This window comes from Equus caballus, chromosome 15 (genome assembly GCF_041296265.1).
Source record: "Equus caballus isolate H_3958 breed thoroughbred chromosome 15, TB-T2T, whole genome shotgun sequence".
Classification (NCBI taxonomy): domain Eukaryota; kingdom Metazoa; phylum Chordata; class Mammalia; order Perissodactyla; family Equidae; genus Equus; species Equus caballus.
In genome coordinates, this window is record NC_091698.1 from 68,464,519 (window position 1) to 68,491,769 (window position 27,251).

The window sequence follows — 27,251 nt, forward strand, 5'->3', positions numbered from 1 at the left end:
CAACTCAGCCCGTAACATCCTCTGACTCCATAACCCTATGTGCCCCACTCATCCAACCAATATTTATGGAGCCTCCTAGGGGCCGAGGACTATACTTGGCACTTCTGCAAATGTTTTCTCATGTAATTCTCAAAACAGTCCAGGGAGGTTTGTGTTCTCATTCCCATGGTTCAATGAGGAAACTACATTTCAAACAGTTTAAGTATTCTGCCCAGGAAAACACAACAAAGATGAGGCAGACCCAAGATTCGGCTCCAGTCCTCTGATTCTAAACTCAGTGCTGTCTCCAACATACAACTTTGCTTCCCACGCGAAACCACAGCTGACAGCAAGGGGACAGGGTGACCTGACAGTGGCAACAAGGGGGTGGGACCTGGCAGGATCCCCGTCTCTGGAAAGATCATAAATCCCATGGATAATAGCGGTCTCTACCACATAGAGCTCTTGTGATGATTAAATGAGTTGATATGTGCAAAGTGCTCAGAACAGTGTCTGGCTTGTAACAAAGGCTGAATAAGTGTGCTGCTATCATTATTGTGGCCACTACTGCTGCGGTGGTGGTTGTCATTTTTGTTATTATTACTATTATTATTAACTTCTGGATAAAGAAGGTATCTTGAATACCCACAACTATTTTTCTTTCCTTCCCAAAATTATATACAAAGGCCTAAATAAACAAAGATGGGGAGAACAAGAGAAGAAACAACAGCAACACAATTTTGGAAGCTGGAAAGCAAAGGGACGAGTGGTAAGTGACTTTGTAGACCTGAAAAAGAGCTGAATCCTGGACCAGCAATGGGGAAAGGCAAGAACAATCAAGTTTACGCTGCAGAATCGCCCACTCCCTGCTCCACCAAAGCTCAGTAACTTGCAGAAACAGTTATCTCTGGAGATGAAGGTGATGCAGGGAGAGAGAAAACACTGAAAACAGGCGCAGTAAATGGACATGTGTATTCTGGGAGTGGAGCCCTCCAACCCTCTTCCCTCATTTGGCTCCTATGGCGCTGGCTGCCAAGCCCTCCCTCCTCAGGCAGGACTCTGGAAGTCTTCCCAGGGTAATCTGAGCAGTCCAAGAGGAAAGGTCTATAAATATTGATAGTCAGAGGTTCCCCAACTAAGTGGGCAGCCACAGTAGACTACAATGCACCCCAAGTAGACTAGTCCAACATCTAGATAGTTCCAGAAAGAGAAAACAGGGGAGAAGGAATCATCAAAGAAATAAACACAACATTTTCCAGAACTGAAGAACAAGATTTTCTAAATTGAAAAGGTCTATCCAGGGCCCAGTGCAACGGATGAAAATAGGCCCACACTACATCATTAAGTAATTAACATGCTTCCATAAAAAAGAAACAGGTTCATACAAAGGATCAAGAATCAAAATACTTTCAGACTTCTTAATATCAACACTGAGAGTTAGGAGGCAAAGGAAGAAACCTTCAAATTTTGAGTGAAAATGGTTTTCAATCTAGAATTCTATACCCAGCCAAACTCTTTACCAAGTTCAAGAGTATGATAAAGATGATTTTATTTTATTTTATTTCTGCTGAGGAAAATTCATCCTAAGCTAATACCCACTGCCAATCTCCTCTTTTCTTTGTATGTGAGCCGCCAGCACAGCATGGCCACTGACAGACGAGTGGTGTAGGTCCACGCCCGGGAACCAAATCCAGGCCGCTGAAGTGGAGCCTGCCAAACTTAACCACCAGGCCACCGGGGCTGGCCCAAGATTCCTGTAGATATAAAAGGAAGGTCTCAAAAACTTACTTCCCATACACTTTCTAGAAAACTGCTGGGGGTGCTTCACCACATTGAGGGAGTATATCGAGAGAGAGAGGAGACCTGGGGTACAAGAGACAGGAGCTTTCACACAGGAGAGAGGCAAAAGGAAGTGCTAGGACAATAGTGAGGGGAGACCCCAGGAGGACAGCTTACAGCACACACAGGGGGCAACCATTCAGACTGTAGCAGCTCAGAGGGCTCCAAGAGGAATTTATCCAAAAATGTGACGTTGACAGAAGACCTACTGCACCTGAACATCCTGAAGGGACATGTGGACAATTTGTAGAGAGTTTGTGTCAAATTAATAATAACTACATAGGCAACAAAGAGATAATTATTATCTCCAGGGAAAACCAGCAAAAGAAATATATAGGAAAGGAAAAGCAATCATACCTTACCACACGGCTTGGTCCCAAATAGTATTTCACAGTCATAATAATCTACATAGTGCATTTTCATTTAATCAAAATTACAGTAAACTCTGTTGAGAGGATGGGAGGTTGGGAAGGGTGTGTGGAGGTGGTGGGAAGGCGAGTAGGTAGTAGGTGGGGCAGAAAACGAAATTCTCACTTCCACAGTGGAAAGTCACTAGATAATGCCTAAAATAAATTTTTTAAAAAGTAATAATAAAAGCATGTCATTTAGAAATACAGAGGTCCATACCAAAAGTGTCAGCCAAAAGAATTGCAAGTGGTTCTCTCTGTGGAAGGGGAAATTGGGGGGGGAGGTAGGACAGAAAACAGCTATCTATTCCTTTAAATACCTTGCAGAATTGTTTGAATCTTTATCTATATCTTTGATTTAAAAAAATCTAAACTTTATAACACCTTATTGTGTAAACCTGAGTGAGTTATTGCCCAGTTTTGGTTCCCAAGTTCTGCATCTATAAAATGGAGTTGGGTTCAATGGTGTCTAAGGCCCTCCTTGGTCCAACATTCACACTCGAGATTCCTCCCACTGCACACTCAGCCCCTAGATCCTTAGGAGTTTTACACTGAAACATCATTTTCCACAATGACAGCTGAGAACAATGCTCTGTGGGGGAAAAAGATCCCAAAGGGCCTTCAGTGATTTTCCAAGGGCCAGGTCTTAGAAGACGAGGAAGGAAAAATGAAGGAATTCTCCCAATTCCTCCTCCTCCCCTGCTTTGTATTAGCATTAAATTGAAAATATAGTGACAGAAGATGAGACTCTAAATATGAGACCTTCCAGTTATTAACACAGGCTCTAACTCAAGACCTTCAGAGACCTCCATCAAGTAGGAAACGCCCAACTGTGCTGACAGCACAAGACGATTCCAGGAATGAAGGCAGGATATCATTCCCCATGCTAGGCACACAATTCCCCCTTTTGACCAGCAGGAAGGCTAGATTGCTGTTGATGTCACAATGCCGTATGCATTTTTCAGGGAGGCCTGGCTCCGAGAGCACAGCTAGAGACCTCAGTATGTCTCCAGCTCTTTCTGGGGAAATCTTCCTAAATCCCTCCTTTTGGGCTTTTCCCCCCAGCCTTGGAGGGGACAAGACATCTAAGACTCAGGTTTATAAGGAGCTCTGAGGTTTTGACTAAATCTTCGACCCTGCTCTTAATTCTTATTTGACTTTTTAGAAACATCGTCGTCAACAAGGAGAGCTGTTTCTAAGCACCTCTTGAGCATAGAGTGATCTAGATGGGGCCAAAGCAGAGACACTCTTCTCTCTCCTCTTGTCTCCCCACTGCCCCCAATTCCGGCACCAGGCACACACAGGCACCCAGGGCAGACTGCCTCTTGGGGTGATGAGGATGGCTCACTGAAGATCGAAAGCCTTGGAATTAAAGGAGCTGGAGAGCTTTCTAACTGACAACTTCCTCCTCTGCTGGATAAAGACCAAATTTGAGTGCCCGAAGTGACAAATGTTAATCACTAGTGATACATTAAAAAAACTTTTGTTTGTGTGTGATACTTTACATAAATAAAACACCTTGTCATTTCCCCGTTGCTTTCACATCCTTCACCTCTACCTCTACCGTCTGACTTCCAGCGCTCACTGCCAGCTACCTGACGAAGGAGACGAGGCAGGCACTATCTGAACTTCACAAACGGAAACCAGTCACAAAGAGGCTCAGTACCTTGCTAAAGAAGATTTCCTGAAGGATTCCCTAGAAACTGTTACCTGTCTTACCCTAGGTCACTATGAGATTGATGAAGGGAAAATGGACTTTATACCTTTCTTTCTTTATTTTTTTTGAGGAAGATTAGCCCTGAGCTAACATCTGCTGCCAATCCTCCTCTTTTTGCTGAGGAAGGCTGGCCCTGAGCTAACATCCATGCCCATCTTCCTCTGCTTTATATGTGGGACGCCTACCACAACATGGCTTGTCAAGCGGTGCCATGTCCGCACTGGGGATCCGAACCAGTGAACCCCGGGCCGCCGAATAGGAATGTGTGAACTTAACCGCTGTGCCACCGGGCTAGCCCCTATACCTTTCTTGACTGCTTACATTTTTACTTTTCCTATGACTACTACTTTTATCATTTAAGAAAAGGAATTCAATTTTATAAGAAGGAAGGGAGGAATTCATTCTTCTAATGTGATTCCAGGAATCCCTTTGAAGCCCTGGCTGAATAAAACCTCTCCATGTTCTTTCAATACATCTTAATAAAAGTCAGTTTAAGATATAAGACGATTAGTTAACCTTTATTGAGGATTTACTGTGTGACAGCCACTATTCAAAATTATTTAGACCTATTAAGTCAGTAAATCCCTACAACCTCATGAGACAGCTTCATCTATTGTTCCCACCTTATAGATGAGGACACTGAGGCAAAAAGTGTCAAGGCGCTTGGCCAGAATGGCAGAGGCCATGTTCTTCACCACCCTCTGCCACGGTGTTCCTGGCTTCTGGACTGTGAAAGAATAAGAAGATACACTCCGGTCTGCCAAGCCTTCAGCTCTCTCCCAGGGCCCCCGGCTGCCCTCTCTGTCTGAGGCAGGTCACAGAATCTCTCTCTTGCCTCATGGACAGAAGAGTGCTCTCTGAGGGTTAGCCGCTGCTACTGAGCAGCTCAGGGAAAAACGGACAAGCACCAAGCGTGATGTGCAAAAGGAGAAAGGTCTCTGAATCAACTTTGGAAAGAAGGCCCCCCCTTCAACACCTCCACCTCTCACAGGGTGTGTGATGTATACGGGAGGGGAAGAGATCTTTAAAAGCCACAGTTAGGAAGAGTGGACACATGGTGAGCTCATGCCTCTTCCACCTCAGCACACAGAGGAGGCCCAGGAATGCTGGGCCAGGAACAGAGAGAGAGAGCCCCGTGCTGCCCAGTGCAGGGAACCTGACCCAGAGAGGGGCCAGAGGAAAAGGGGCCGTGCTCTCAGCGTAGGCTCTCCTTCAAGTGTGAGCCACCAGCCAGAGAAACGACTACTTCCCTTAGCTCTTGAACACTGGCCAATTAGCTGCTAATTAGTTTGTGTATAAGTTCCAGCAGGAAGGCTGGAAAACGCAGTCTCAGCTTCGGCACTGGGGTTCCGCCTCCAAAACTCGGTCTTGCCAATCTCCTAAATAAACCCTGCCTCACACAGAATAGAGACTCTGCCTGGACTTCACGACAGCCAGAGGCAAAGGGCAAGGACACACACTCACAGCCCCTCCAGCCAGCTGCCCACTGACCGCCCCGGATGGCCCTTCCGACGGCAGCTTAAAACAAAGCAACCGGGGAAAGAGAGAGCACGTGGTCCTCATTAATCCACAAAATGGGAGAGATGCAGGCATGGGGGGCCTTTTAGAGACAAGGATGAAAAACTGCGTGTTGTGTGCTAGGAATGCCTCCAACACAGACTTTTGAGAAGTACACACCCGTGAGGCAGCAACGCACTGGACTGGAAGGCTCAGGAGCATTACAGAGCAGAACAACAAATATTTAGTGAATGCCTACTATGACTAGGGTACTGTTCTAGGCCAACCAGGTAAGCGCTCTCATGTGGAGGCCTTAATCACAGAATAGGTAAAATGAGTAAAAATACAAGATCGGCAAAAGGAACCTGCCAGACACCTGGTACAGCGAGATTTTGTCACCCAGGGAGGGCATCATGCCACGACAGGGCGGTCAGGGAAGGCCTCACTGAGCAGGGCACTTCACACAGTCCTGGAGGCAGAATGGCATTTTTCTAGACCTGTAGTCCTTAAATCCCCTGAGGAATGCTTTAAAAAGCGATAGATTCCTAAACCCCATACCAGACCCACTGAATCGAAAGCTCTAGAAATGTTACCCTGAATTGCTATTCTGTTAAAAAAATGATCATTACTATGGCAAATTTAAAACATACCCCAAAGTAGACAGAATAGTGAACCCCCATGTACCCCTCACCAGCCTCAGCAATCATCCCTCACGGCCACTCTTTCCTCACCTGCAGCCCTTATCTGTCCCCTCCTCCACTGTGATGGAATCGATGTATTTTCTACTCCAGGGGCTCTGAGGCAGTCACACCATGGATGTGAACTGGGAACCAATCACTGATCAGGACAGATTAGGAGCAAGGGAGTTTCAGGGACAGTGGGGACAAAGACTCAGAGAAAGGAAAGAGAATGGTATTCAGGGGAGAAAGACTAATAATCTGGAGGACCCAGAGGGTGGGATGCATGGCTAGGAGAATGGTGACAAAGGTCAAAAGATCATTGGGGGCCAGCAGGGCCCTGTGAGCACACATGGTGTCCTTGTGAGGAACAAAAAAAGGCATTTCCTCTGGGGAGAAGAAGCACCCCTTTCTTGAGCTGAAGCCAGCCACACCTGCAGAGTGGGCCTGGATGCCACCTCCCAAGCATGGCCCGTGTCCTTCATTTCTATGCCAGGCCCAACCACAGAGCTGTGTATAGAAGCCCTGGGGCCAGGGCGTGCAGGAGTCTGAAGGCCAGCAAAGGAGCCTGCACTTTATCTTATAAGGGTTGAAGGATGCTAAGAAGGGGAACATGTGACAATCAGCCCTTGTTTTGAAAGAATATTGGGCAGCAATGGGGGGCCGGCCCCGTGGTCGAGTGGTTAAGTTCACGCGCTTCGGTGCGGCAGCCTGGGGTTTCGTCGGTTCGGATCCTAGGTGCAGACATGGCATAGCTCATCAAGCCACGCTGAGGCGGCGTCCTGCATGCTGCAACTAGAGGGACTCACAACTAAAATATACAACTATGTACTGGAGGGATTTGGGGAGAAAAAGCAGAAAAAAACAAAGAAGATTGGCAACAGCTGTTAGCTCAGGTGTCAATCTTTAAAAAAAACAAAAGAATATTGGGTAGCAAAGGAGGGGAAGGTTGATAGATGGGAGGGCAGAAAACCAAGAGGCAGTGAGTGAGTCAAGTCAGTAAATGATTGCAAACTAGCCAGGGAAGAAAGAAGGGCTTGCAGGTCAAGCCTTAAAGGAGAAGTGTGAGAGAGGGATCTTGTTTGGGGTTCTGAAGATAACTAGGGGTTGGATATAGTGACATGGGAGTCCCCGGCACACAGGAGTCATTTGAAGGCATGCAAATGTTGAAGTTGCTCAGGGAGAGTATTGAGAGTAAGAATAAGGAGGGATGAAGGCCCTGGGGAAAACCAGCATCTAGAGGAAGGTGGTTGGAAGGGAGAAGGAGCCAGGCCAGGTGCTATAGAGATTGGGGAGAAATGGTCAGGGAGGTGGGAAAGAGAGGGAGAGAGACAGAATGGCTCATAGAAGCCAATGGAGCAAAAGCGTTCACAGGTGTGGTGAGAGGGAAGCATTCATTTGGGGAAGTGGAAAGGAGAAGACAACTAGAAAGGGAAAGTCAAGTTTGGAGTACCTGGAATGACAAGCTAAAGAGTTTAGACCCGGACTTGAAAAGCAGGGTAACGATCCTCAGGGTGCACAGCATGGGCCTGCTGATCAGTCAGTTCCACTTCCTAAATCGTTCACTTACCAGGTGCGGCCTCTGGCCAATTATTTAAGGTGTGTCTGAATCCCAGTTAGTCAACTGTGGATGATTATTCCCACTCTAACGAGGATGGTATGGGGATGACATCTCAGGGAACGACAATTCTTCTCCTTGCCATTGGCACCTAACCATGCACTGCCCTGTGGAAGGGTGATCTTTTCACATCTCTAACTCCTGTGGCTTGAACTAGTTTGTAAGCTGTTTTGGGGGCAGAGATTAGGTTTTTAAACTAATTGAAGTCAATGGTCATTTGTTGACTATTTACGATGTGCAAGACAAGAAGAGCACATAAAATAAGAAAAGAAGACTGAGGGGTTAAACAAAAAATAGAAGAAGGAATGGCCCTTAAAAAAGTTTGTAACTTGGTGAAGGAGCCACATCGCCGCCTCACCCTAACACCAGGTGAACAGCGGTAGGTGCAGCAATGAAAGCCTCAAACTGGGATTCATTCCCAAATTGCAAATGAGTGTGGGGGATGGAGAGACTCACTCTGGCTGGTGGGGGCAGACTTCACGCAGGCAGGCAGTATGGCATGGGGCTTCTGGGCTGGAGAGAGGGCGTGAAGAGGAGGAAGCATGAACACAGCGAAGTTGGGAATCGGCAGGTGAGTTTGAGGAAAGCTAAGAACCTTGGTGGGTTCAAAACAAGGTGTGGTGGGAAGTGAGGAGAGAAAGGTATATTAGGCCGTAGTGGACACAACCTAAGGTGACTCCCAATGAGTCACCGTGTGATTTAACCCCATAATCCCCTCCCCTTGAGTATGGTGGAAACTGTGACTTCCCTGTAAGCAAAAGAATGTGGAAAATGTGATGGAATACCACTATCACGATTATGTGACATTATAGGGCAAAGGCAAAGGGATTTTGCAGGTACAATCAAGGTCCCTAATCATTTGACTTGGAGTTAAACAAAAGAGAGATTATCCTGATGATCCCTTTCAAAGAGGGCCCAGGCCTTCTCTGAAGTTAGAGACTCAAAGCAGGAAAGACTTTCTCTCCTGCTGGCCTTGAAGAAGCAAGCCACGTGCATCTGCAAGGAGATGAAGTCTGCCCACAACCATGTGAGCTTACAAGAGGACCACAAACTTCAGAAAAGAATGCAGCCTGGCTGACCCCTCCATTGTAGCAGAGAGACTTTGAGCAGAGGGTCCTGGGACGCTGTGCCTGGACTCCTGACCCACGGAAACTGTGAGATAATAAATGTGTCTTGTTTCAAGCTGCTAAGTTTGTGGTAGTTTGTTACACAGCAATAGGAAACAAACACATGAACTCACCACAAGGAGAGCCATGAAGAGCAGGCTAAAAAGTATGGGCTTTACTATGCAGGCCATAGGGAGCCACTGATTATTTATGAGCAGAGAGACACATAGTTTAGGAAGCTAAGAGATGTCAGTCAGAAGGGAAGCCTGGGGTGTGCATTGGTCAGAACGCCTTGAAGAACATTTAGGCAGGGCACAGATCCCAGGAGCGGGTCAGGAAAGTTGTAATGAGTCACTAAGTTCTGGGTTAAACCAAGCCAGCTATTCTTCTACCCAATTAAAAAGTAAAAAAAAAAAGAAAAGGATGAAGCAAAAATCAAGTAGAGAAATTGACAGTCATTGAAAAAACCTTAAGGAACTTTGGTGTTCTTGTTGCTAATTATAAATATTTACTCCTCCCAGAATTCCTGACCTCACAGAAGAGCCTGCGTAAATAGTTTTGCTCCCTTACTGGAAAATTAGTGTGTGTGTGTGTGTGCTGTGTTTTCTTGGAAGTGGGACAGGGCAGCAATAAGAGACTGCAAAGAGTCACTTCCTGTTGGATATTGTCTAGATCCCTTCCCCGCCCCCTCCCAGATCATAAACCCTGAGACCCCCCAAGTAACTCTTCTTTCTCTGATTCTATCTGCTGGAGACAACCAAGCCAAACAAACTCAGGAAGTGGCAAGGGGTTGGGAAGGGGAGGAAGTTCATGGCACAGGAGGAAAAAGCAAAGAGAATGCCCTGATGTTGAAGGAAGAGGGTGGGGAGAGAGAGAAATGAAGGTCACCCCAAGGTCACTCGGCGCCAAGCCTTTAAAATGTCGTGCTTGGGCTTTCAATCAAAACTGGCACAAACACTGGTCAGATCTTCTAGGGCTATTCAAATATTAACATTCACAGTGATAAACAGCCCCCCTAAAAGTCCTCTGTAAGCAAGTTGGAACAAACAACTAATCTAAAGCAGGTTGCTAAGAGACCAGTTGGGTGAGAGCCAAAATCAGTTCAAGTGTCTGGAGAATTCTTTATTTTTTTTGCTTTCAGGAGAGACAGGAAGAGAGAAGAGCTACCTGTAGATGACTCCATGTTGGTGGAGGAACATGAGGGCTGACGTAACTTCTGCAGCATAGAACCGGGAACGAGGCTCATCGAATTTTCGGGAGCGTTGAATCTGGAACATGAGGTCTCCGCCATTTACATACTCCATGACGAAAAAGAGGCGGTCCTGAAAGGAGAGGAGACAATGCCATTTAGCTGACTCCACTGCAGCTGCCCACACAGACCAGTGTACTGTGAGTCCAACGTAACAGAACCAGGACTCGAGGGAAAGAAGGCGCGAAGGTGGGTGAATCCTGGTGGCGTACAATACGGAGAGGAGACGAATGAACACAGCACACGAATTAGGGTATGAGGTGTTATTTTAAAATCTCTCTGTCTTACTTTTATGGGCATTAGCTTGGTCTAGTGGAAGAAGCCCAAAATTGACAGAAAGGAGACCTGGGCCTATGAATGACTGCTGTCACAGCCTTGAAGTATGGCCTTGAACAAGGCTCCCTTTGGAGGCTCCAGTTACCTTTGATGTATGGTGGGTGGCATAACGGCCTCTCCAAAAGATCTCCATGTGCTAATCCCTTAACAAGCGAATGTTACCTTAGATGGCAAAAAAGGACTTTGCAGATCTGATTAATTAAGGATCTTGAGATGGAGAGATTATTCTGGATTCCTGGTGGGCCTTAAATGCAGATGCAAATGTCCTTATACAAGAGAGACAGAAGGAGATTTGGGAAGTGAGGAGAAGGCAACGTGACCACAGAGGCAGAGACTGGAGTGATGCAGCCACAAGCCAAAGAATGTGGTGGCCACCAGAGGCTGGACGAGGCAAGGAAAGACTTTCCCCTAGAGCCTCTGCAGGAAGCACAGCCCAGCTGACACCTTGATTTCGGCCCAGTGACACTGGTTTCAGACTTTTGGCCTCCAGAATGGTGAGAGAATAGACCTCTACTGTTTTAGGCCACCAAGTTTTTGGTAATTTGTTAAGGCAGTCCTAGGAAAGTAATACAAAGTAACATGGACTAATGAGACTGTGTGAGCCCCTTCCTGTGAGGACCACTTTTCACTCTGGGGGATGCTCCTTCTGGGCTTCCCACCTTGTCGTGCTTCCCATGGATGTTTTCCTCAAGGCAGCCTTCAAATGGCCAAACCACAGTCCCATCTCACTGGAAGCAGGGACTTCTTACCAGCAATCCGTGACAATGGGGGAAGAAGATGGACTGAAATTCACTTTTGCATATTTTCTTGACTCCTGTTTTCTAAGTAGAGTGTGGGATGCTGTGTTAGGCAGGAGGCAAAGAATTAGACGCCATCACTGTCCCTGGGGGGCTTATGATCCAGGGGCAGAGATGGGAAATGGGCAGAATGACGGAAACAAAATAGGAGCAGAGTGCCTTAAAGACACTGGGTGCTGGAAGGATTAGGAGAAGGGGGAGCCCTCTGAAGTGGGGGGCCATGGCAGAGTCTAGATGGGGCTAGGCCCTGAGAGAAGAAAGAGGTGAGGGGGGATGTAGGAACAGAGTGAGAATGGTTAGGTCAGACCAGGTCGGCTGGGGAGGAAGGTTCATGGAGCAAAGGGGGAACAGTGATGTTTGAGAGCGCAGAGGAGAAGAGGACATTCTTAACATATAGACACCTTCTAAGTGAAGCTCCCAGGAGGATGTTAACGTATTGTTTTCAGTCAAAATTAGTAAAATTATTTCCATTAGGACTAAGTAAAAATCACAATGATACGTCTTCATTCATGAAGCAGCCCTGATAGCATATCTACTTTATTATTGGCGTCTCTTTGAAAATAAGTCCATCGTTAAGGATTGTTATGTATTCAGACTACCTTCTCCCCCACCACAATCTCCAGAATGATTCAGCTTCACTGGTATCCACAGAGGGCCTAAGGTCTAGCTTCTCTCCCATTGCCCTGCCCCACCCCTTCCAGGTCTGCCTCATTTTCTCGCCAGAGTACAACTTTGTACTCAGAAGTACACAGGCTGCCTTGCTGACCATTCATTCAATCGTCCAATCCCCATTCAAATCCTCATTGCTAAAATTGAATGTTCAGGCCAACCCCAGCCCAACGAAATGAAAATTTCTGAGGGTGGTACGCAGGCATCAGTAGGTTTTTTGTTTGTTTGTTTGTTTTTGAGGAAGATTGGCCCTGAGCTAACATCTGTGCCCATCTTCATCTGTTTTATATGAGGGACGCCTGTCACAGCATGGCTTGATAAGCCGTGCATAGGTCTGCACCCAGGATCCAAACCAGCGAAGCCCAGGCTGCTGAAGCAGAGCACGTGAACTTAACCACTATGCCACTGGGCCAGGCCCACACCAGTTTTTAAAGCTCCACCACATGACTCCAATGTGCAGCCAGGGTTGAGAACCACTGACTCTCTTCCACCTAGTTTCTGCCAAGGTGTTTTGCATCTGTGAGATACATGGATTGTAAGTTATTCAAGTGTTCCTTTTTTGCTTTTCAAGGATCCTCCAAGAACATGGGTTCTCAAACCTGTGCATCAGAATCACACAGAGGCTTGTCAGAACGTGGATCCTTGGGCCGCCCGCCCAGAGTTTCTGATTGAGAAGATCTAGGGTGGAGCCTCAGAATCCGTATCTCTAACAAGTTCCCAGGTGATGTTGATGCTGCTGGTCCGGGGACCCCACTTTGAGAACCACTGCCCTAGAGCACTTGGGGCAAGGCTTTCACACAGCAAGTACAGCTGTGTCATGCGTTCCACACTGCCCTAATCTAGCTGAACCACACCATCGGAACAACTGCTGCAGTGCCATTCCATGGCCACCAACTTGGACTTGGGTTTTATCAACAACGGAATTTTTCCTTGGCTGTGCTGGAAAGAATCCAAATCTCTAAAGAGAAGAAAAATCTCCCCTCCCATTTTCTTCTCTAACACTGGACACACAGCATTTAAGGACAGGGGCTTTGGAGTGAGGAAGAAGAGCACCAGTCCCAACTTCATCATTTACTGGCTGTGTGACCTCAGACAAATGACTTTCCCTCATGGTGCTCAGTTTTCTTATCTGTAAAAATGAGGATGATAATAGGACCTGCCTTACAGACTTCTCATGAGGATTAAAGTCTAAGTTAAAATGCCTGGTTCCATAAAGATTGCCTATTACTATTGTTACTAACGGTATTATACTGTTACTATTATCATTATCGAGTCTTCATTTTTTCCTGTCCTTTCAGCAGCATTTTTCCCTGATCACCTCCTCTTCCAACAAACACTTGCTCCCCTTGGCTTTCAGGCTGTTTTTCTCCCTGTGTTTCTGGCAGGTTTGTTTCTGCCTCCATTAGGCGTTGGGATCCCACAAGGCTGGGTTCAAGGCCCTCTCCTTTCTTTATGCTGCACTCGCTGAGTGATATCCATGCCCAGAGTCTACATCACCTTGACTCGGATGATTCACAGACCTCTCCCTGCACCCTAGACCTCTCCTCCAAGCTGCAGACCCATTTATCCACCTGTGTTTCTGACATCTCCCTCTGAACACCTCAAAGGCACTCAAACCCAACACATCCCAAACTGACTCCACAATCTTCTCCCAGCAAACTGGTCCTCGTCTGGGGCGCCTGTCTCAGGGCAGGGCTTTATCGTTCAGCCAGCTGTACAAGTCAGAAACCTGAAGTCTTTCTTAATACCTCCCCCTCCGTCATCCCTTACATCCATCGACACGTCCCTTTTATCTATTGTACCTTTGTACTTAATACCTTTGTACTTAATACATTTGTCTACTTCTTTCTGTCACCACCACCATCTTGGCCGCCATTCTGGCCCTATCCGTCTCTTGCCTAGATTCTTGTAAGTACTAATGCTCCCTAAATTGACTCCTGTCCCCCCACTAAATGCTGATCACACTACAGGCAGGCAGAGTTAGCCTCCTGAAATGAAAATCTGATTGTCATCCATCCTCCTTCCTCCCCTCATTCTACTGATTAATTCTTTTAAAGACTTCCTGTTACTCTTGCCATAAATAGAAAACTCCTTACTACGACTCACAGTCTGTATGGTCCATCCATATCTACCTCTTCTGAGTCATCTCCCTTCCAGCGGTCCCTTGTTCCCTCTACCCCAACAGCAAACTCCCTCCTGCCACAGGGCCTTTGCTTATGCTGCTCCCTTTGCCCATAATGTTTTCCCTTCTCCTTTGACCTGGTTAATCCCTCTTCATCCTTCAGATTTCAGTGCAGCCATCTTTTCTTCTAGGAAGCTGTCCCTGACTTCTTTGACAAGGTCAAATCTCCCTGTTCTGTGCTATGCTCTCCAGGGTAGCATTCAGCACAGTGGAGGTTTTATTTGTGTAATTGACTTATGTCTTTCTCCCCCAGTAGTCTGTATACTTCACGAAGGCAGGAACTGTTGGTAATTTTGCCCTGTTAGTTTGTAAGGGAATTAGCCTAACCCCAAAAGAAAAGCTGCTATAATTCCCTTTAAAAATAATCACTGTAGGTAGAAGAACTGAAATAGGGGGCTATTAGAGAGAAATGGAGCCAAGGGGTGCTCTGACGTTTGTATCTGCAAATTCTCACTGTTGGGGAGTTAAAGACGAGTCGGCCTGCTGCCGTGAGCCTGCCTCCTGTCTGTGGAATCTGGAGATGGGTGCCCCCTCTGACCATTTCACCCAGGGGTCTGTGTGTATCGGCGCCCAGTATTCAGGCACAGCTTTGAACAGTTCCTTTGTTCCATGGACAGCTGTCTTCACTTCCCAGTGAGATGGTCAGCTTCTTGAGGAACACACCTTATTCTTCCCAGCAACTCCCCTCACCACGAGCTCTGAACGCCATACCTCAGGAGGCGCTCAGTAAAAACCTGCTCATCCAACATTCACTCCATGGAGCATCAGGAGGAGGGGATTTTTGTTGGCTTAATTCCTTACTGTCCACCAGCAACAAGAACTGAGCCTGGCGCACAGTGGGTTCCCAGTATGTCTTTGTCAAAGGCATGAGTTCTTGAACACCCAATGCGAACGAGGCTCTGGTTGCTGGAAATTCCACAGTAAACCAGAGTTGGTTTTCCCAGGTTACTTCTATTGTTAACCTCATTTTGAGTTATTCTAACTTTGGCCCGTTTTGAGCTTCAGTTTTAACCTGCTTTCTATTCAGTGCAGCTCAACGTGCACGGCCGCAAAACATAAGCAACCCGTTTTCCATCGTTAGGGACATTTTAAAGCAAGCTGAGTTTTCCACTTCCCTTCCCTCCATTCAGTGCACCTGGACTGTTTCTGACCTCCACACCTAACACAATTGAGAAGCATGTTTTGATGCAGAGTGAGAACCTCGAGTCATCCTGGGAACTGCTTAATTACATAAACTGAAATCAAAAGAAAGCTGGCAAACCCAGCGGCTACTCATTAATCCCCTCTTGGCATCATTAGAAAACAAAACAAAACAAAAAACCAACTTCCTGGTAAAGTAAGCAAATATGTTTTCTGAGGTAATCAAAGATTTTAAAAGCCTTATTCCACCTCCTACTCCCTTAATCTCACCTGAATGTCTAAAAAGTTATGGTCTTGTGATAGCAAGTAAAATAATAAAATTAGGAAAGAGATTGTATATCATGGCCATTTTGGGTAAGAATAGTTAATAATGACCTACAAGCCGGAAGGGCCACACCGTGTGTGTTTGAAATTCCCATTGGGCTCCATTTTCCCAGAGCGCTAAGCTTTCCTGTCTTTGAAGGGAAAACTAGGCCCTCCCTGTTCATCTTTCAAGGTGTGATGGATAGCCAGAGGCTTCCTCTCCGAGGCACTGCATGTCCTGCCAATTGGGTTTGTTTGGACGCACATTCTCCATCAGTTGTTGGCTGTTTATATGTACAAAGATTCTATCGCTTTTGAATCAATTTCACATACGTGCCCAACAAAAGACTGGACTTGGAAAGGCCTGCCTTTGATGTGCCAGTGACAGGATGAACGATTTCCCCAACGTACCATTGAAGGGAATCATGGGTCTTCACTTCACACCCTGTAACATCTCCTTTTCCCCTCCATGTCTACATTATTTAACCTATCAATTCAATAGGTCTTTCCTGGGTGCCTAGCCTTGGGGGTAGGTGCTTGGGGGACATAAAGATGACATAAGCCATGGCTTTGGTTTCCAGGAACTGGGAAACCCTGGAAAGCAACAGAAAATGATCTATTCTTATGTGCTAAACACTCCTACATCAAATCAGATTGTGAAACCTATGTATCGGGGTCATTAACTTCTTAGCCGCCCTAGAGAAGAGTTGCCTATCATCTAGGCCTTAGAACTAATAGAAGGTCATTATAAGAAATAGTTGTAGGAAAACCCTTTCTATATTTTATTTTCCACAATGCAACTGGTATTGATGGAACTGGCCATTACTATGGGGATTTGTTTGAGACAAATCTGAACCAGGGGAAAGACCTCACTTGAGTAAAGTCTTGGACCATGGGAGGTGGGAGGAGGAAAAGGCCTGGCGAGTTAGAAGCACAGCCTCGAACGATGGAGGTAAGCAAAAACAAACACTGCATGTGGGGATGAGGAGGGTAGGAGTGAGCCAGTGAAAAAACTCGCTACCTAGGAAACAGTGCATAAACTCTAGATATAGGTAGGAAGGAGACACACTGGGTGGTGGGGTAGGGGGAAGGTGGTTCTGAAAACACAAGTAGGATTTAAAGAACCCTAGAAATCTTTTGAGTTGTAAAATAGCATAACTAAAGTGAATTTTAAGGAAAACCATTCTAGAAGCAGAGTTCAAGATGGAATGGAAGACGGTAGTCTGAAGCTATCCCATCTCCTCCCTATTTCCACTGACCTAAATGTTTCATTACCTTTGAAAAAGAACAAGCAATCCTCCCACATCTTAGTCACACTTCTTTGGTAGAACCAGAGGAAAGATCCAACCACTTTGGGAAACTTAGCCAAATAAATTTTATTTCCCCACAAAGAAAGTCGTTATCACAATAACTAAAAACAGTCAATAACGAGTGGGACCTTCCAGCTCTTAGGCAAACATACCATATGTGGACGACAGGCAGAGCCTTGTTTAATTAGTGTCACAGATCTGTCAACTACGTATTGTTGAAAGGGAGGTGTGGATAATAACAAGAAAGGATTTCTCTTCTTACGGGAGACTTACCAGTCAATTAACAGAGAATGAGAGTCTCCTCCGAATAAGAATTATGATTAGTGATGTAAATTTTCCTCTGCAATAACAATAATAATTATCACTTGAATAACGTTATTTAAAAAATTACCTTCACACATGCTCAGCCCTTCTTCTAACAGGCCTTCTCCTCCTTCCATCTCCCATCGTTCAAGGCCTTGCTCAAATGTAACGAGCTTGTTGTGGTCTTTCCCCAAACTCAGCTTTATCTCAAGCAAATTCCTATAGCAACAGGCAATTCCATCGACACCAACAGTAGTACAGAAAATATAGAATGGGTTTTCACATGGCTGTTTCTTATAATGATCTTCTGTAAGCTACAAAGGGTACAGTCCACCCTACTTGGGTAAAAGGGGAGACGATTGTTTTCTTGTGGGCAAGCCTTAACCTGATCAGAATCGGCTAAATGGTAAAAATTCCACAAGAAAGTCTGCTGGTTGAGAAGGTATAAACTTCACTCATGTACATCTGTATTTCCAGTTGCTTAAAACTATGATTATTTGGGGCCGGCCCAGTGACATAGTGGTTAAGTTCGTACATTCTGCTTCAGTGGCCCAGGGTTCACAGGTTTGGATCCTGGATGCAGACCTACACACCACTCATCAAGCCATGCTGTGGCGGCATCCCACATACAAAATAGAGTAAGATTGGGAACAGATGTTACCTCAGGGCCAATCTTCCTCACAAAACAACACAACACAACACAAAACAAAACAAAACAGTGATTATTTGACTTACACAGGCTGCCCCAAGTTTAAAGTGATCTAAAGCTATAGCAAATTGACTCACCCAATAAAGTTCAAATAGACATATTCTGCCTTAAATTAGAGCTGCATTTAGCCCAGGGAACAACTTCAAGTTCCTGCCAACCTGCCCCTCGACACTTTCATCTGTGTGTTAAAGCCAGGGGAAAGGGGAGGAGTTTTGGTTCAGCACATCAGAGAACACTTTCCTTTTGTAGGGGTCATCAACATCTTATGAAAAAGCAGTTTCTATCACATGATATGACAGTACACACGGAACAGCCCCCAAATAGGCTACATCTTGACAACGCTGACCACCTGAGCCATCTCCTGCCATGAATAAGAGCAGCATCTCAAGTTAAGTAGGAATAACAGCCTGTCTTTAGTCAGCTCTTTGAAAACGACAGAATTAAGAGGGTTTAGATGGGGAACACGGCCAACGAAAAGTACAGTGGCGTGCTTTTGCTGAGGTTCTTTCTTTTCTTCCACTGCATCATCAAAGCATCAATATCTGGTACCTCAGCATCACCTTACAGTACCTGGCTTTCTCCTGGTTTCACCCATTGGTGGCTTTCTCCATCAAGTGTCACTCCTGGGGCATAGTATGTGGCTACCGTCCTCTGTCCCTGGCTGTTGACCTGGACTCCAGGAGGGCAGTGAGGTGTTAGGAACCTTGTCCCTCACTCACCGGCCCAACTTAGTAGCCTGGTCATCTTGCAGACGTTTCATGCCCTGGTGTGCCCGTTGCCCACCTAGAATCTGGTCTGTCGTTTCTGAGCAAGGTGGTGACATAGGCCAAATCTGTCTTTGATGATACCAAGAGACAATTTAAACAGAAAGAAAACATCAGTTGCTCACAGGAGCCAATTGTCACCAGTAGTCAGCTGTTTGGAGCCAAAGTTAAGGACCTGTGGAATAGTCCTTCTAAATGTAGGAATAAAAGTATAGTAAGTATATATTCCTTTAAGCATAGGAATAAAAGTATTCTTGTTCTAATCCCATTTCCCCAACCCAGCCAAGGCTCTCGTCATAGTCTTGTCCTTTACTAATGCTTTTCTCATGAGCTCAGGCTGTTCCTTCCAATCCACTGTGTGACTGCATCAAACACTGATGGTTTCCCATGTACATGCCTTCCTGCGTGCCTAGCAGGATGTAAGTGCCCAATGGATGGGGCTCACGGATGCCCCTTTCTTGTGTATCCCCATCTAGTCTAGGTTCAGTGCATGTGCAGCTCAGTAAAAAAGAACTAAGTGAGTCTCTCTGGTCTTCAGCTCAGATGCTAGAGACGCACTTCACACAGAATTGAAGCAGCCCATGTAGCTGCCACTCTGATTCCAGAAACTCACACGTCACCTTATTACTTCCTGTGCCCAACACAAAAAGAAGCACTTACAGAGGTCATCCTTGAGGGCTGATTTCCAGGGGGCTCATGCACCTACTATTTGTAAATCAAGCCTGCAGTCCTGGGTTAGGTCGATCCTTGAGCCATATTATTGCTGCTGCTATTGTTGTTGCTGTTTTCTCTTTCTTTTTTGTTTCTTTGCTTGCTTGCTTAATTCTGTTTAGAAAGAAATGCTGCTAACCAATCAGGGGATTAGAATGTACCCGCATTGATGTTAAAATGACCAGTCTATTCAGTGAAAAGCAATCAAGGAAACTTTTTTCAATTTTGTGTATACAAAGCAACTGACCAGTTAAGTGAATTGTTCACTTTGCAACCAGCTGTCAATGTCACAGTAGTTCCTCTTTTCTTTCCTTTCCAAAGAATACGCAAAGTTCTTGTGACAGTTTTAAAGATAAGCAAATACCAGGTAGCTGACCTTAAATAGAGAAGATACATCAACATTCCCCTTCGATTGTGAGAAGGAAACAGCCTGCTTAGGTGGGAATATTTACGTGGATCACACTATACAGAGAAGAGAGGAAAGCTGCCCCCTCACGGTCCCTGACTCGGTGTGGCAGTCAGAGCTGATCCTACACACAACGAGCAATGATGTAGTGATAGGGTCTGCTTAGCCTGCAGACCAGATAATACGTGCACACCGTGGCCTGAGCAGCAATTATCTGGGTATCCAAGGAAACGTTATTTCCCCACATGGAATACCGGAAGGATGGCACCTCTTCACCAGGACCTGGCTCATGCCTCGTAAGTTTAGCCAACACCGACCTTTTCCCTTTCTGATCTGCTACAGAGCTTTCTGTCTGCACCAGTTTGGGCCCTTGGTTATTCTCACAAAACTCTTTAGCAGAAGCAGAACACAATAACAACTGTTCCTGTAGCTCCTGTTGGACTCTGCTGGTCAGACCACACGGTGAGTGCAGTGTCTGATTCTGGGCACCATGTCTGACACTGACAAATTAGAGTTCATCCAGAGGAAGGCAAACGGAGGGGTGAGGAGAAGCTGGGACCTATGAGGAGCAGCTGAAGGAAGGAGCAATGGTCAGCCTCAATCAATCCACTCTTAGAGGATGCTGACCATCTGAACTGAATGAACAAATGAATGAGCTATCAAACAAAGGGATGAATTGAAGAGAAGCTCTCTTAAAACATTTGAAGGATTGCCATGTTGGTAAATTTAATCTGTGTTACTGCAGGGGACCCAACTAAGACCAATGGGTAGAAGATACGGTGAGGCCCCTTTTGTTACAGCCTAGGCAAGACTTCTAAGAACTCCATCCCTCTGTCTGACATCGGACTCTGCTGCCTTGTTCTGCAGTGAGTTCCTTCTAACGGGAGGATGCCAGCCTCGGCCGGATAACTACTTTGTAGGGTTGTTAACAGAAACCCTCTTTGTTCACTGAGTGGATAGACCAGACGAGTTGGCTGAGTAGCAGAATCCTTTGGGAACATTTTAAATTATACAGATTTCCAAGTCCCTCTATCAGAGCTTCCGATTCTGCGACGGGCGCTGGGAACGTCCATTTAGTTTTAGATTCCCCAGGTAGCTCTAATGATCGTTGAGGCTTGAGAACCACTGAATAGGCAACAGCTGAGGTGCCCTCTAACATCAAAACTTGGTGATGCCATTGCATTTTGTTCTGAGTCTTTTTGTGAGAGTTTCGTGTGTTGGTAAATCAACTAGAGAGTAAATTCTTGGACTAGTGATTTCTAGCCTTCCTCCGTGCCAACACTGTGACAGACAAAGTACGCTCTCATGAAAACCATAGCCTTCTGCAACAGGAGGGATCTCCTGGAGTGACCAGGGCCATGTCTCCTGCATCTGGCTGTGTCCCTACAATGCTGAACACCATGCTGGGCTCATCCAAGCCATTCCAGTAATGCCATAATGAAGCACTCACTGTGTAGCTGATACTACGCTGTATTATGTTTTTGCAATTGTAAGGCCATGCAGAATCAAATCAAGGGCCCGAAATTCCCACCTCTGGCTAGAGAGCTGTGCTTTCACTACATAACTGTATTTCTTGTCTTTTCCTTTCTATCAATCCCAGTTGGCTTGACTTTTAGTCCTACAGACACATTGTTGGGATTCATATGCATGGTTGCCCTGAACCAAATAAACCACTCCATGATGGCAAGAAAGCATGGTTGACATCTCCACTGTGCTAAATCCCCTTTCGTGTTCTGACTCCTTCAATAAAGCCGAAATGAAAATGTGATAATCTGGAGGAAATTGGCAACTTGGAAATAATACACTAACGTAGGCATACAACTCAATCCTGTGGATTCTGAACACTTGATCACATTGTTTTCAATCTTAAGTGGCATGGCTGGTGGCTGCAGGCACGTCGGAGAGGATTTCCATACCACTTCACTAATACTTTCATTTGATGACAGATAGAGCGTGCAAGGAGGTTTCTTGATTATTAATTTCTTTGATCTCCATACTTCTGCCCAGGTTTACTCTGAATGCTGAGCAGTGCGGTGAGGTAAACTGATAAATATTTGGTGTAATAACACAGGGTCCTCTCCAAAGAATTGTTTAACCACCGTTGTGCTATTGTAAGAAGGAGCTAGATTCCGGCATGGATTGTTTTTTAAAAATCTGTGAGCACAGACTTCAGTCAATACCACGCCATCTGAATTAAGCAGGTGTAGGTGCTCATAGGAGCAGAACAAAACAGCCTGTGTTTAATCTGCTCACAAACCTCTGTTCTTAACGACCTGGGAAGGTAGTGATATAGACAAATCAAGCGAGAGTTTCAGGAGCGAGTCACAGCTCTGATATGGACTGGGGGCTGACAATTTGGATGGGAGGCCTGTTTCTCTAAACGTAGAAATCCATTATCTAAACAGACTTCTTAATGCCACAAAGGAGAAAAATGATCTGGGAGCTTGAGAACATCAACTGCAACAGTCATGACTTAACTGCAGTCAACCCCTGTTCGTGGTGCTCTGTCAGTGGGTGTTTATACATGTTCTGATAGCTTTCTCCAACCACAGCCTCACCGGCATGGTGCAGTGGTTCAAACTCAGCCTCTGGACCCTGACTGCCTACATTCAAATCCTAGCTCAGCTACTTACTGGCCACATGAACTTGAACAAACAGAGGTGCTGGTTTCCCCATCTGTAAAATCAAGATCCGATAGCACCTACTTCATGGAAAATTATAATAGATTATCCTTATTGTAGGTGCCTGGTCCAAAAAGAATTCCTCAGGAAAATATTCTAATTCTTCATTCACAAGCCTCCATTTGGTGGCTGCATATGGCTCGGTGATGGAGAAATTTCAAATTAGTCAACTAATTTGTATTTACAGAGAGCTTTCGAAAAGGCTACAATGTAGTTGGAGGAATGAAAAACTCCAATGAAATAAGAGTTAACACTACAGGATGGCATTTTATTATTTGTGGATTTATGATGAAGAAATAATGAAACAAGGCTCCACAGAAGAGCTGGGACTGAAAGGGAGGAGAGCATTAAAACAAGCAGGGTTTGGGTATTCCAGGTGCAGGGAGACCATGCAGGTATAGGGATAAAAACGCATTTGGTATCCTTAAGGAACAGTGAGGAAACCTAGCTGTTTGAAGCAAACCATCTCCATTTTGGCCTTTTTTGTTTTCCTCAGAAAATTATAATCTAAGGCTAATGTGAAGACACAATGAACAACTAGATTAATAATGGCTATCATTTATTGAGCACCGACTGCATGTGAAGCATGAGCTACTTTTCCACTGATGCAAGAATCTTGAAAGCAGGTGTTAATAGCTGCATTTTCCATGAAGAAACAGAGGCTCAGACGAGTTAGTTGACTTGCCCAAGGCCACAGAGCTGGTGAGCACTACAGTCAGATCTGAACTCAGGTCTGGGTTCAAATCAAAGCCAGGGCTCTTTCCATTACACCAGGAGTCACCCTCAGCATCATTCAACAAAGCTGACAATAGAGATCACATTTCATACATCAAAAATAAAGGTGCTTGGGGGTAAGGTTCAAGAATGTGTGTTCAGGTCTGCATCTTAAGCCTCTGCTCAGGCTGTATTCATAGAGGTGGTCTTGAATCTGTAGGACACAAACTCTGGAGCATGGCAGGGATTTCTTCTTCTCTCTGAAACCCTTGGCCCTCTCTAAAGTCAATCGAAAGTCTAGGTGAACACAATGTCTTGTCTTTTATACAGTGGTCTGCTTTCTGGCAAACTCCCTCATCTGGACCACCATTGTGAATCTGTAAGGGGAAAAGAGTCCCCTAAGTGGGGGAAACACTGGTGCCAAGACTCATGTGATCCATGATCACAGAAGCTAACACTACTCTCAAGTGCATGGGCCAGGGACCACTTTGTGATACTGTAGGCAAAATTAAGGTTAGGATTTTAACCGTAGGAAAATTCCATTCTTCCTAGCTTATTGGACCAGTGAGGTGGGAAAGAAATGGAATAGGTGACTGCTAGCATTGACCGAAAAATTGTCAATCTGGGGCGATTAAAATTAGGGAGAGCAGTCCTAACCTCTTACAGCCCTGAAGGCATTATTATACCAAAGTCACCAAGTAAAACTGAAATAATATTCAAAATTCTTTATGCCAAGACTTAAAAATACGTGCTAATTTTATTATTATAACAGTAATGCTATTGGTATTAATTATTATACCATGATGTAGTTTGGAAAATCCTTTCCCATTAGAAAGGTTTACTGGTTTACAAAAGTCCATATTAACTTTGTAATGTGGAAATCTGAATTTTCCGATAAATGCCAGATAAATGAACTCATTCAAAATAGTGGGAACTGATTTTTTAAATGGTCAGAACATACTGAATGAGTATTATGTTATAAACCATAAAGCACCATACAGGTGTTTGTTATTGTTGCTGATTTAAATATTTTTTGCAAAGCACACACTTAAAAAAAAAATCCCTACTTATAGAAATATACCATAGATACATACCATGCCATCATCCCCCAGACAAGACCTACCCTCAGCCTTCAGAAACCACTTCAAAGAACAATTATATGACTTCAACTTCAACAGTTACATGACTAGCAATTTGGAGAGATTTCATCTCGCAGGTGGTGAGCAGCAGGTAAGTGAGAAACTGATGAGGCTTCCACGTAAGCGACAATGTCCCAAATGCCCTGGTTTGTCAGCTCACTAAAGAACATGGCGCATCTCCACTCAAGAGCCTTCAAAGGGTCTCCATTGTCATTTGGAACAAAGCCCAAATTATCAGTGGCAGGTTTTGCAAACTTTAGCATGCATAAGAATCAATTGGACACTTCTTAAAAAACAGATTCCTGGGCCCCATACCCGAAACTTCTGAGTCTGCAGTTCTAGGTTGGGACCTGAGGTTCTGCCTTTTTAACAAGCTCCCAGGTGATGCCATGCTGCTAGTCCAGAGGATCACACTGTGAGTAGTTCAGGTTAGAACCTCCCCCAGTCTGGTGGTAATCTAAATCTCAACCTGACTTCCTACTTGAGTTGATTTCTTTTCATATCACAACCACTCCTTGCTCTTGACCACTCCTGAAACATCCAGACAACTCTGTTCCGAGCCCCTCCTCTCCACAGATCAAACACTTCCTATTCTTCACCTTGGTGATGCCTTTGGAATGAAGGCAGCATTTAAAGAATTCCTCCTCTTGTGAATTCATGGCAGAACTTAAACCACCTATGTGATGATTAATCACACGCTGTACATGGTAGCCTTATACCGTCGGCTAATATCGATGAGGCAAAGAGGGCTATTTAACTCTGTGTTATTTTTCTACCCTACTTCTTCAATGGGACTGTTTCAGCCTTGAGAGCAGAAATTATGCCTTGCACGTAATAGTCAAGCAAGAAACAATGAATGATTAATAAGACATCGATCGATATATTTGATATAATTTTGGTTCTGCTCAGCTAAGACTATCTGAATTACCAGGGTGGGTGAGCATCATACTCTAGATAACCCAATTCAATACTGTTTTATGGGCTTGGTTCCAAGAGTGGCCCCATAGGTCTCTTTCCAAATCCCTTATTGGACCTAATCCCTTACTGGACCGAACAGAATAGCATGCTCATTAATTAGATGGCTGATTACTTAATCGGTTCACCCAAATAGATTACTTCTCTTCATCCTAGACACAGGCCAGCTAAGGTTTATACACATGCATGATCCTTGTTGTAAGAATTCCACAGGGAGAACCTACCCACCAATGATGTAAAGTGCAGGCAAACCACCAGGCTCTCATGAACAATGAGAACAAAGGAATTTTCAACTGCCTTCTGACTAATTTCTTACTTAGTGAAATAATTAGTGAGCTGGTGAGGAAACCCTGCATTCAACCACAGTATTATGTAAAAAATTTGCATTCTCTTGCAATTCCGATCTACAAACAATCCAATGCCAGGAAACTCTAAAAAAAAAATGCCTGGAAAAGGGGTATATTTCCAGATTCACATGACTTCTACCGTTCCCCCACTTTGCGTCAGATTCTTGGCTTGCCAAGTGGGAGGAGAGCTAAGTACTTCTTACGAAGTGAATTGGCTTCATAATGATGAGCAATCCTGCAACTTCAGGCCACTGGGTTCTGCTAAACTGATTGGAAGTTTGGTGCAGTAACTACCTAAATGCCAATCAATCTCCGGCAGATATTTTTAAGCATCTACTAGATGCAAGGCAGTGTGCCTCCAACACGTGAGCTGCTCATTCTCCATCCTTCTCTCAGAACTCCAAGACATGTCTACCCTTGAAATTATACTTGGTGTTTCATTCTGTACCACGTAGGCTAGGCCTAAATCTGTATATGCGCTGAACACACAGAAGAGACTGCAAGACTGCAAGAGAGCATAAAGCTCCCTGCCTTGGGCCGACAGATACCCTCTTCACCTCCACCTCCCAGGCATGGCTGAAACTGCCTCTCAGAGGCCACCTCAGGCTGTTCTCAGGGCTCTAAACCACTGCTCTAATACCATTCTTTTCCCATGCAGCCAACTATTTGAACCAAATTATTTTGATGGACAAGGTCTCAGTATACAGTGCACTTCATCCATTTGGCATTTGTTCAAATATGATATTGTGATATCTTGAACAGAAGTGAACTGAAAATTTATCTTTATAAAGAAATGCATCGCTTGGCCAATTAACAGTCAATTCAAATGCACAAAAATATGTAACGACTTTAAGAACACGAATTTTTACACATCCACAGCACCCATCTATTTAGTAAATGTGCTAATTAAAATGACCCTTATCATTTTATCATAGAAGGCTCTGGGAATCTCTACCTGGCAACAATTTGTTAGCAGTTCTAATTCCTGTCCATGCGCAGAAGTAACATAATGTCATCTTTTTGAACATAGTCCAAATAATTCAGATTTACCACCAATTCTAATTGCCCAAATTAGTTTTCTTTTTCTGTGTATCTGTTTGGATAAGATAAAACTCTGCCAACTTGTTTAAAACCGAAGCACTGACAAAAGGATAATTAGCAAGGGCTCCCCACCAACCCGATGGCAGACCTCACCACAGAACTAATTCTTCTGCTCCTTTCTGTGAAGCCCTCGACAAAGTTCCCACGTACTTACAACCCAGGGTCAGCCAGTGACAACAGTTGCCTGTAGCCTAACAGTACAGCGAGAAACTTCTGCCCTGCTCTGATCATCCAAATGGAAAATTTACGAGAGATACAGACAGATCAGTTCACAGACTATGCCCTGAGCACTAGAAATAACTTATTTTCACGATTTATTTGAACAAAATGTACTGGATAACATAGAGTTGTTAAATGAATATAAGTCTAGGATTTCTAACTGGAGTCGATGGCTCCCTGCCCCTTTCCCAGAGACTGAGAAATTAAGATGCAGTCTACAGCCTTAGCCCATTCAGCCTCTGCTTATCTACTTCCATTCATAAATTTGGGGGAAAAGAAAGGAAGCGAAGGAAAGCAAGATCTAAATAAAGGTAGGTGACTCTTATTACTTCAACATTTCCTTTGGGGGACTTTAG

General features: G+C 44.9%; 1 protein-coding gene and 1 long non-coding RNA gene across 5 annotated transcripts in view; one reads left to right on the forward strand and one right to left on the reverse strand.

Annotated features, from left to right (window-relative positions):
* PRKCE (protein kinase C epsilon) overlaps positions 1 to 27,251 on the reverse strand; it is a 496,664-nt gene that overhangs the window by 76,287 nt on the left and 393,126 nt on the right. For all 4 annotated transcript variants that reach the window (XR_011426089.1, XR_011426090.1, XM_001499053.5 and 1 more), the window contains exon 11: positions 10,008 to 10,162. Coding sequence is in view for 2 of the 4 variants with exons in the window: in XM_001499053.5 (XP_001499103.1) it covers positions 10,008 to 10,162 (155 nt within the window). In the remaining 2 variants the exon portion in view is untranslated. The remainder of the gene's footprint in view (positions 1 to 10,007; positions 10,163 to 27,251) is intronic.
* Positions 10,019 to 13,128, forward strand: LOC138917697 (uncharacterized). The gene is made up of 2 exons (XR_011426092.1): positions 10,019 to 10,342; positions 12,463 to 13,128. It is a non-coding gene; the product is annotated as an uncharacterized lncRNA (long non-coding RNA).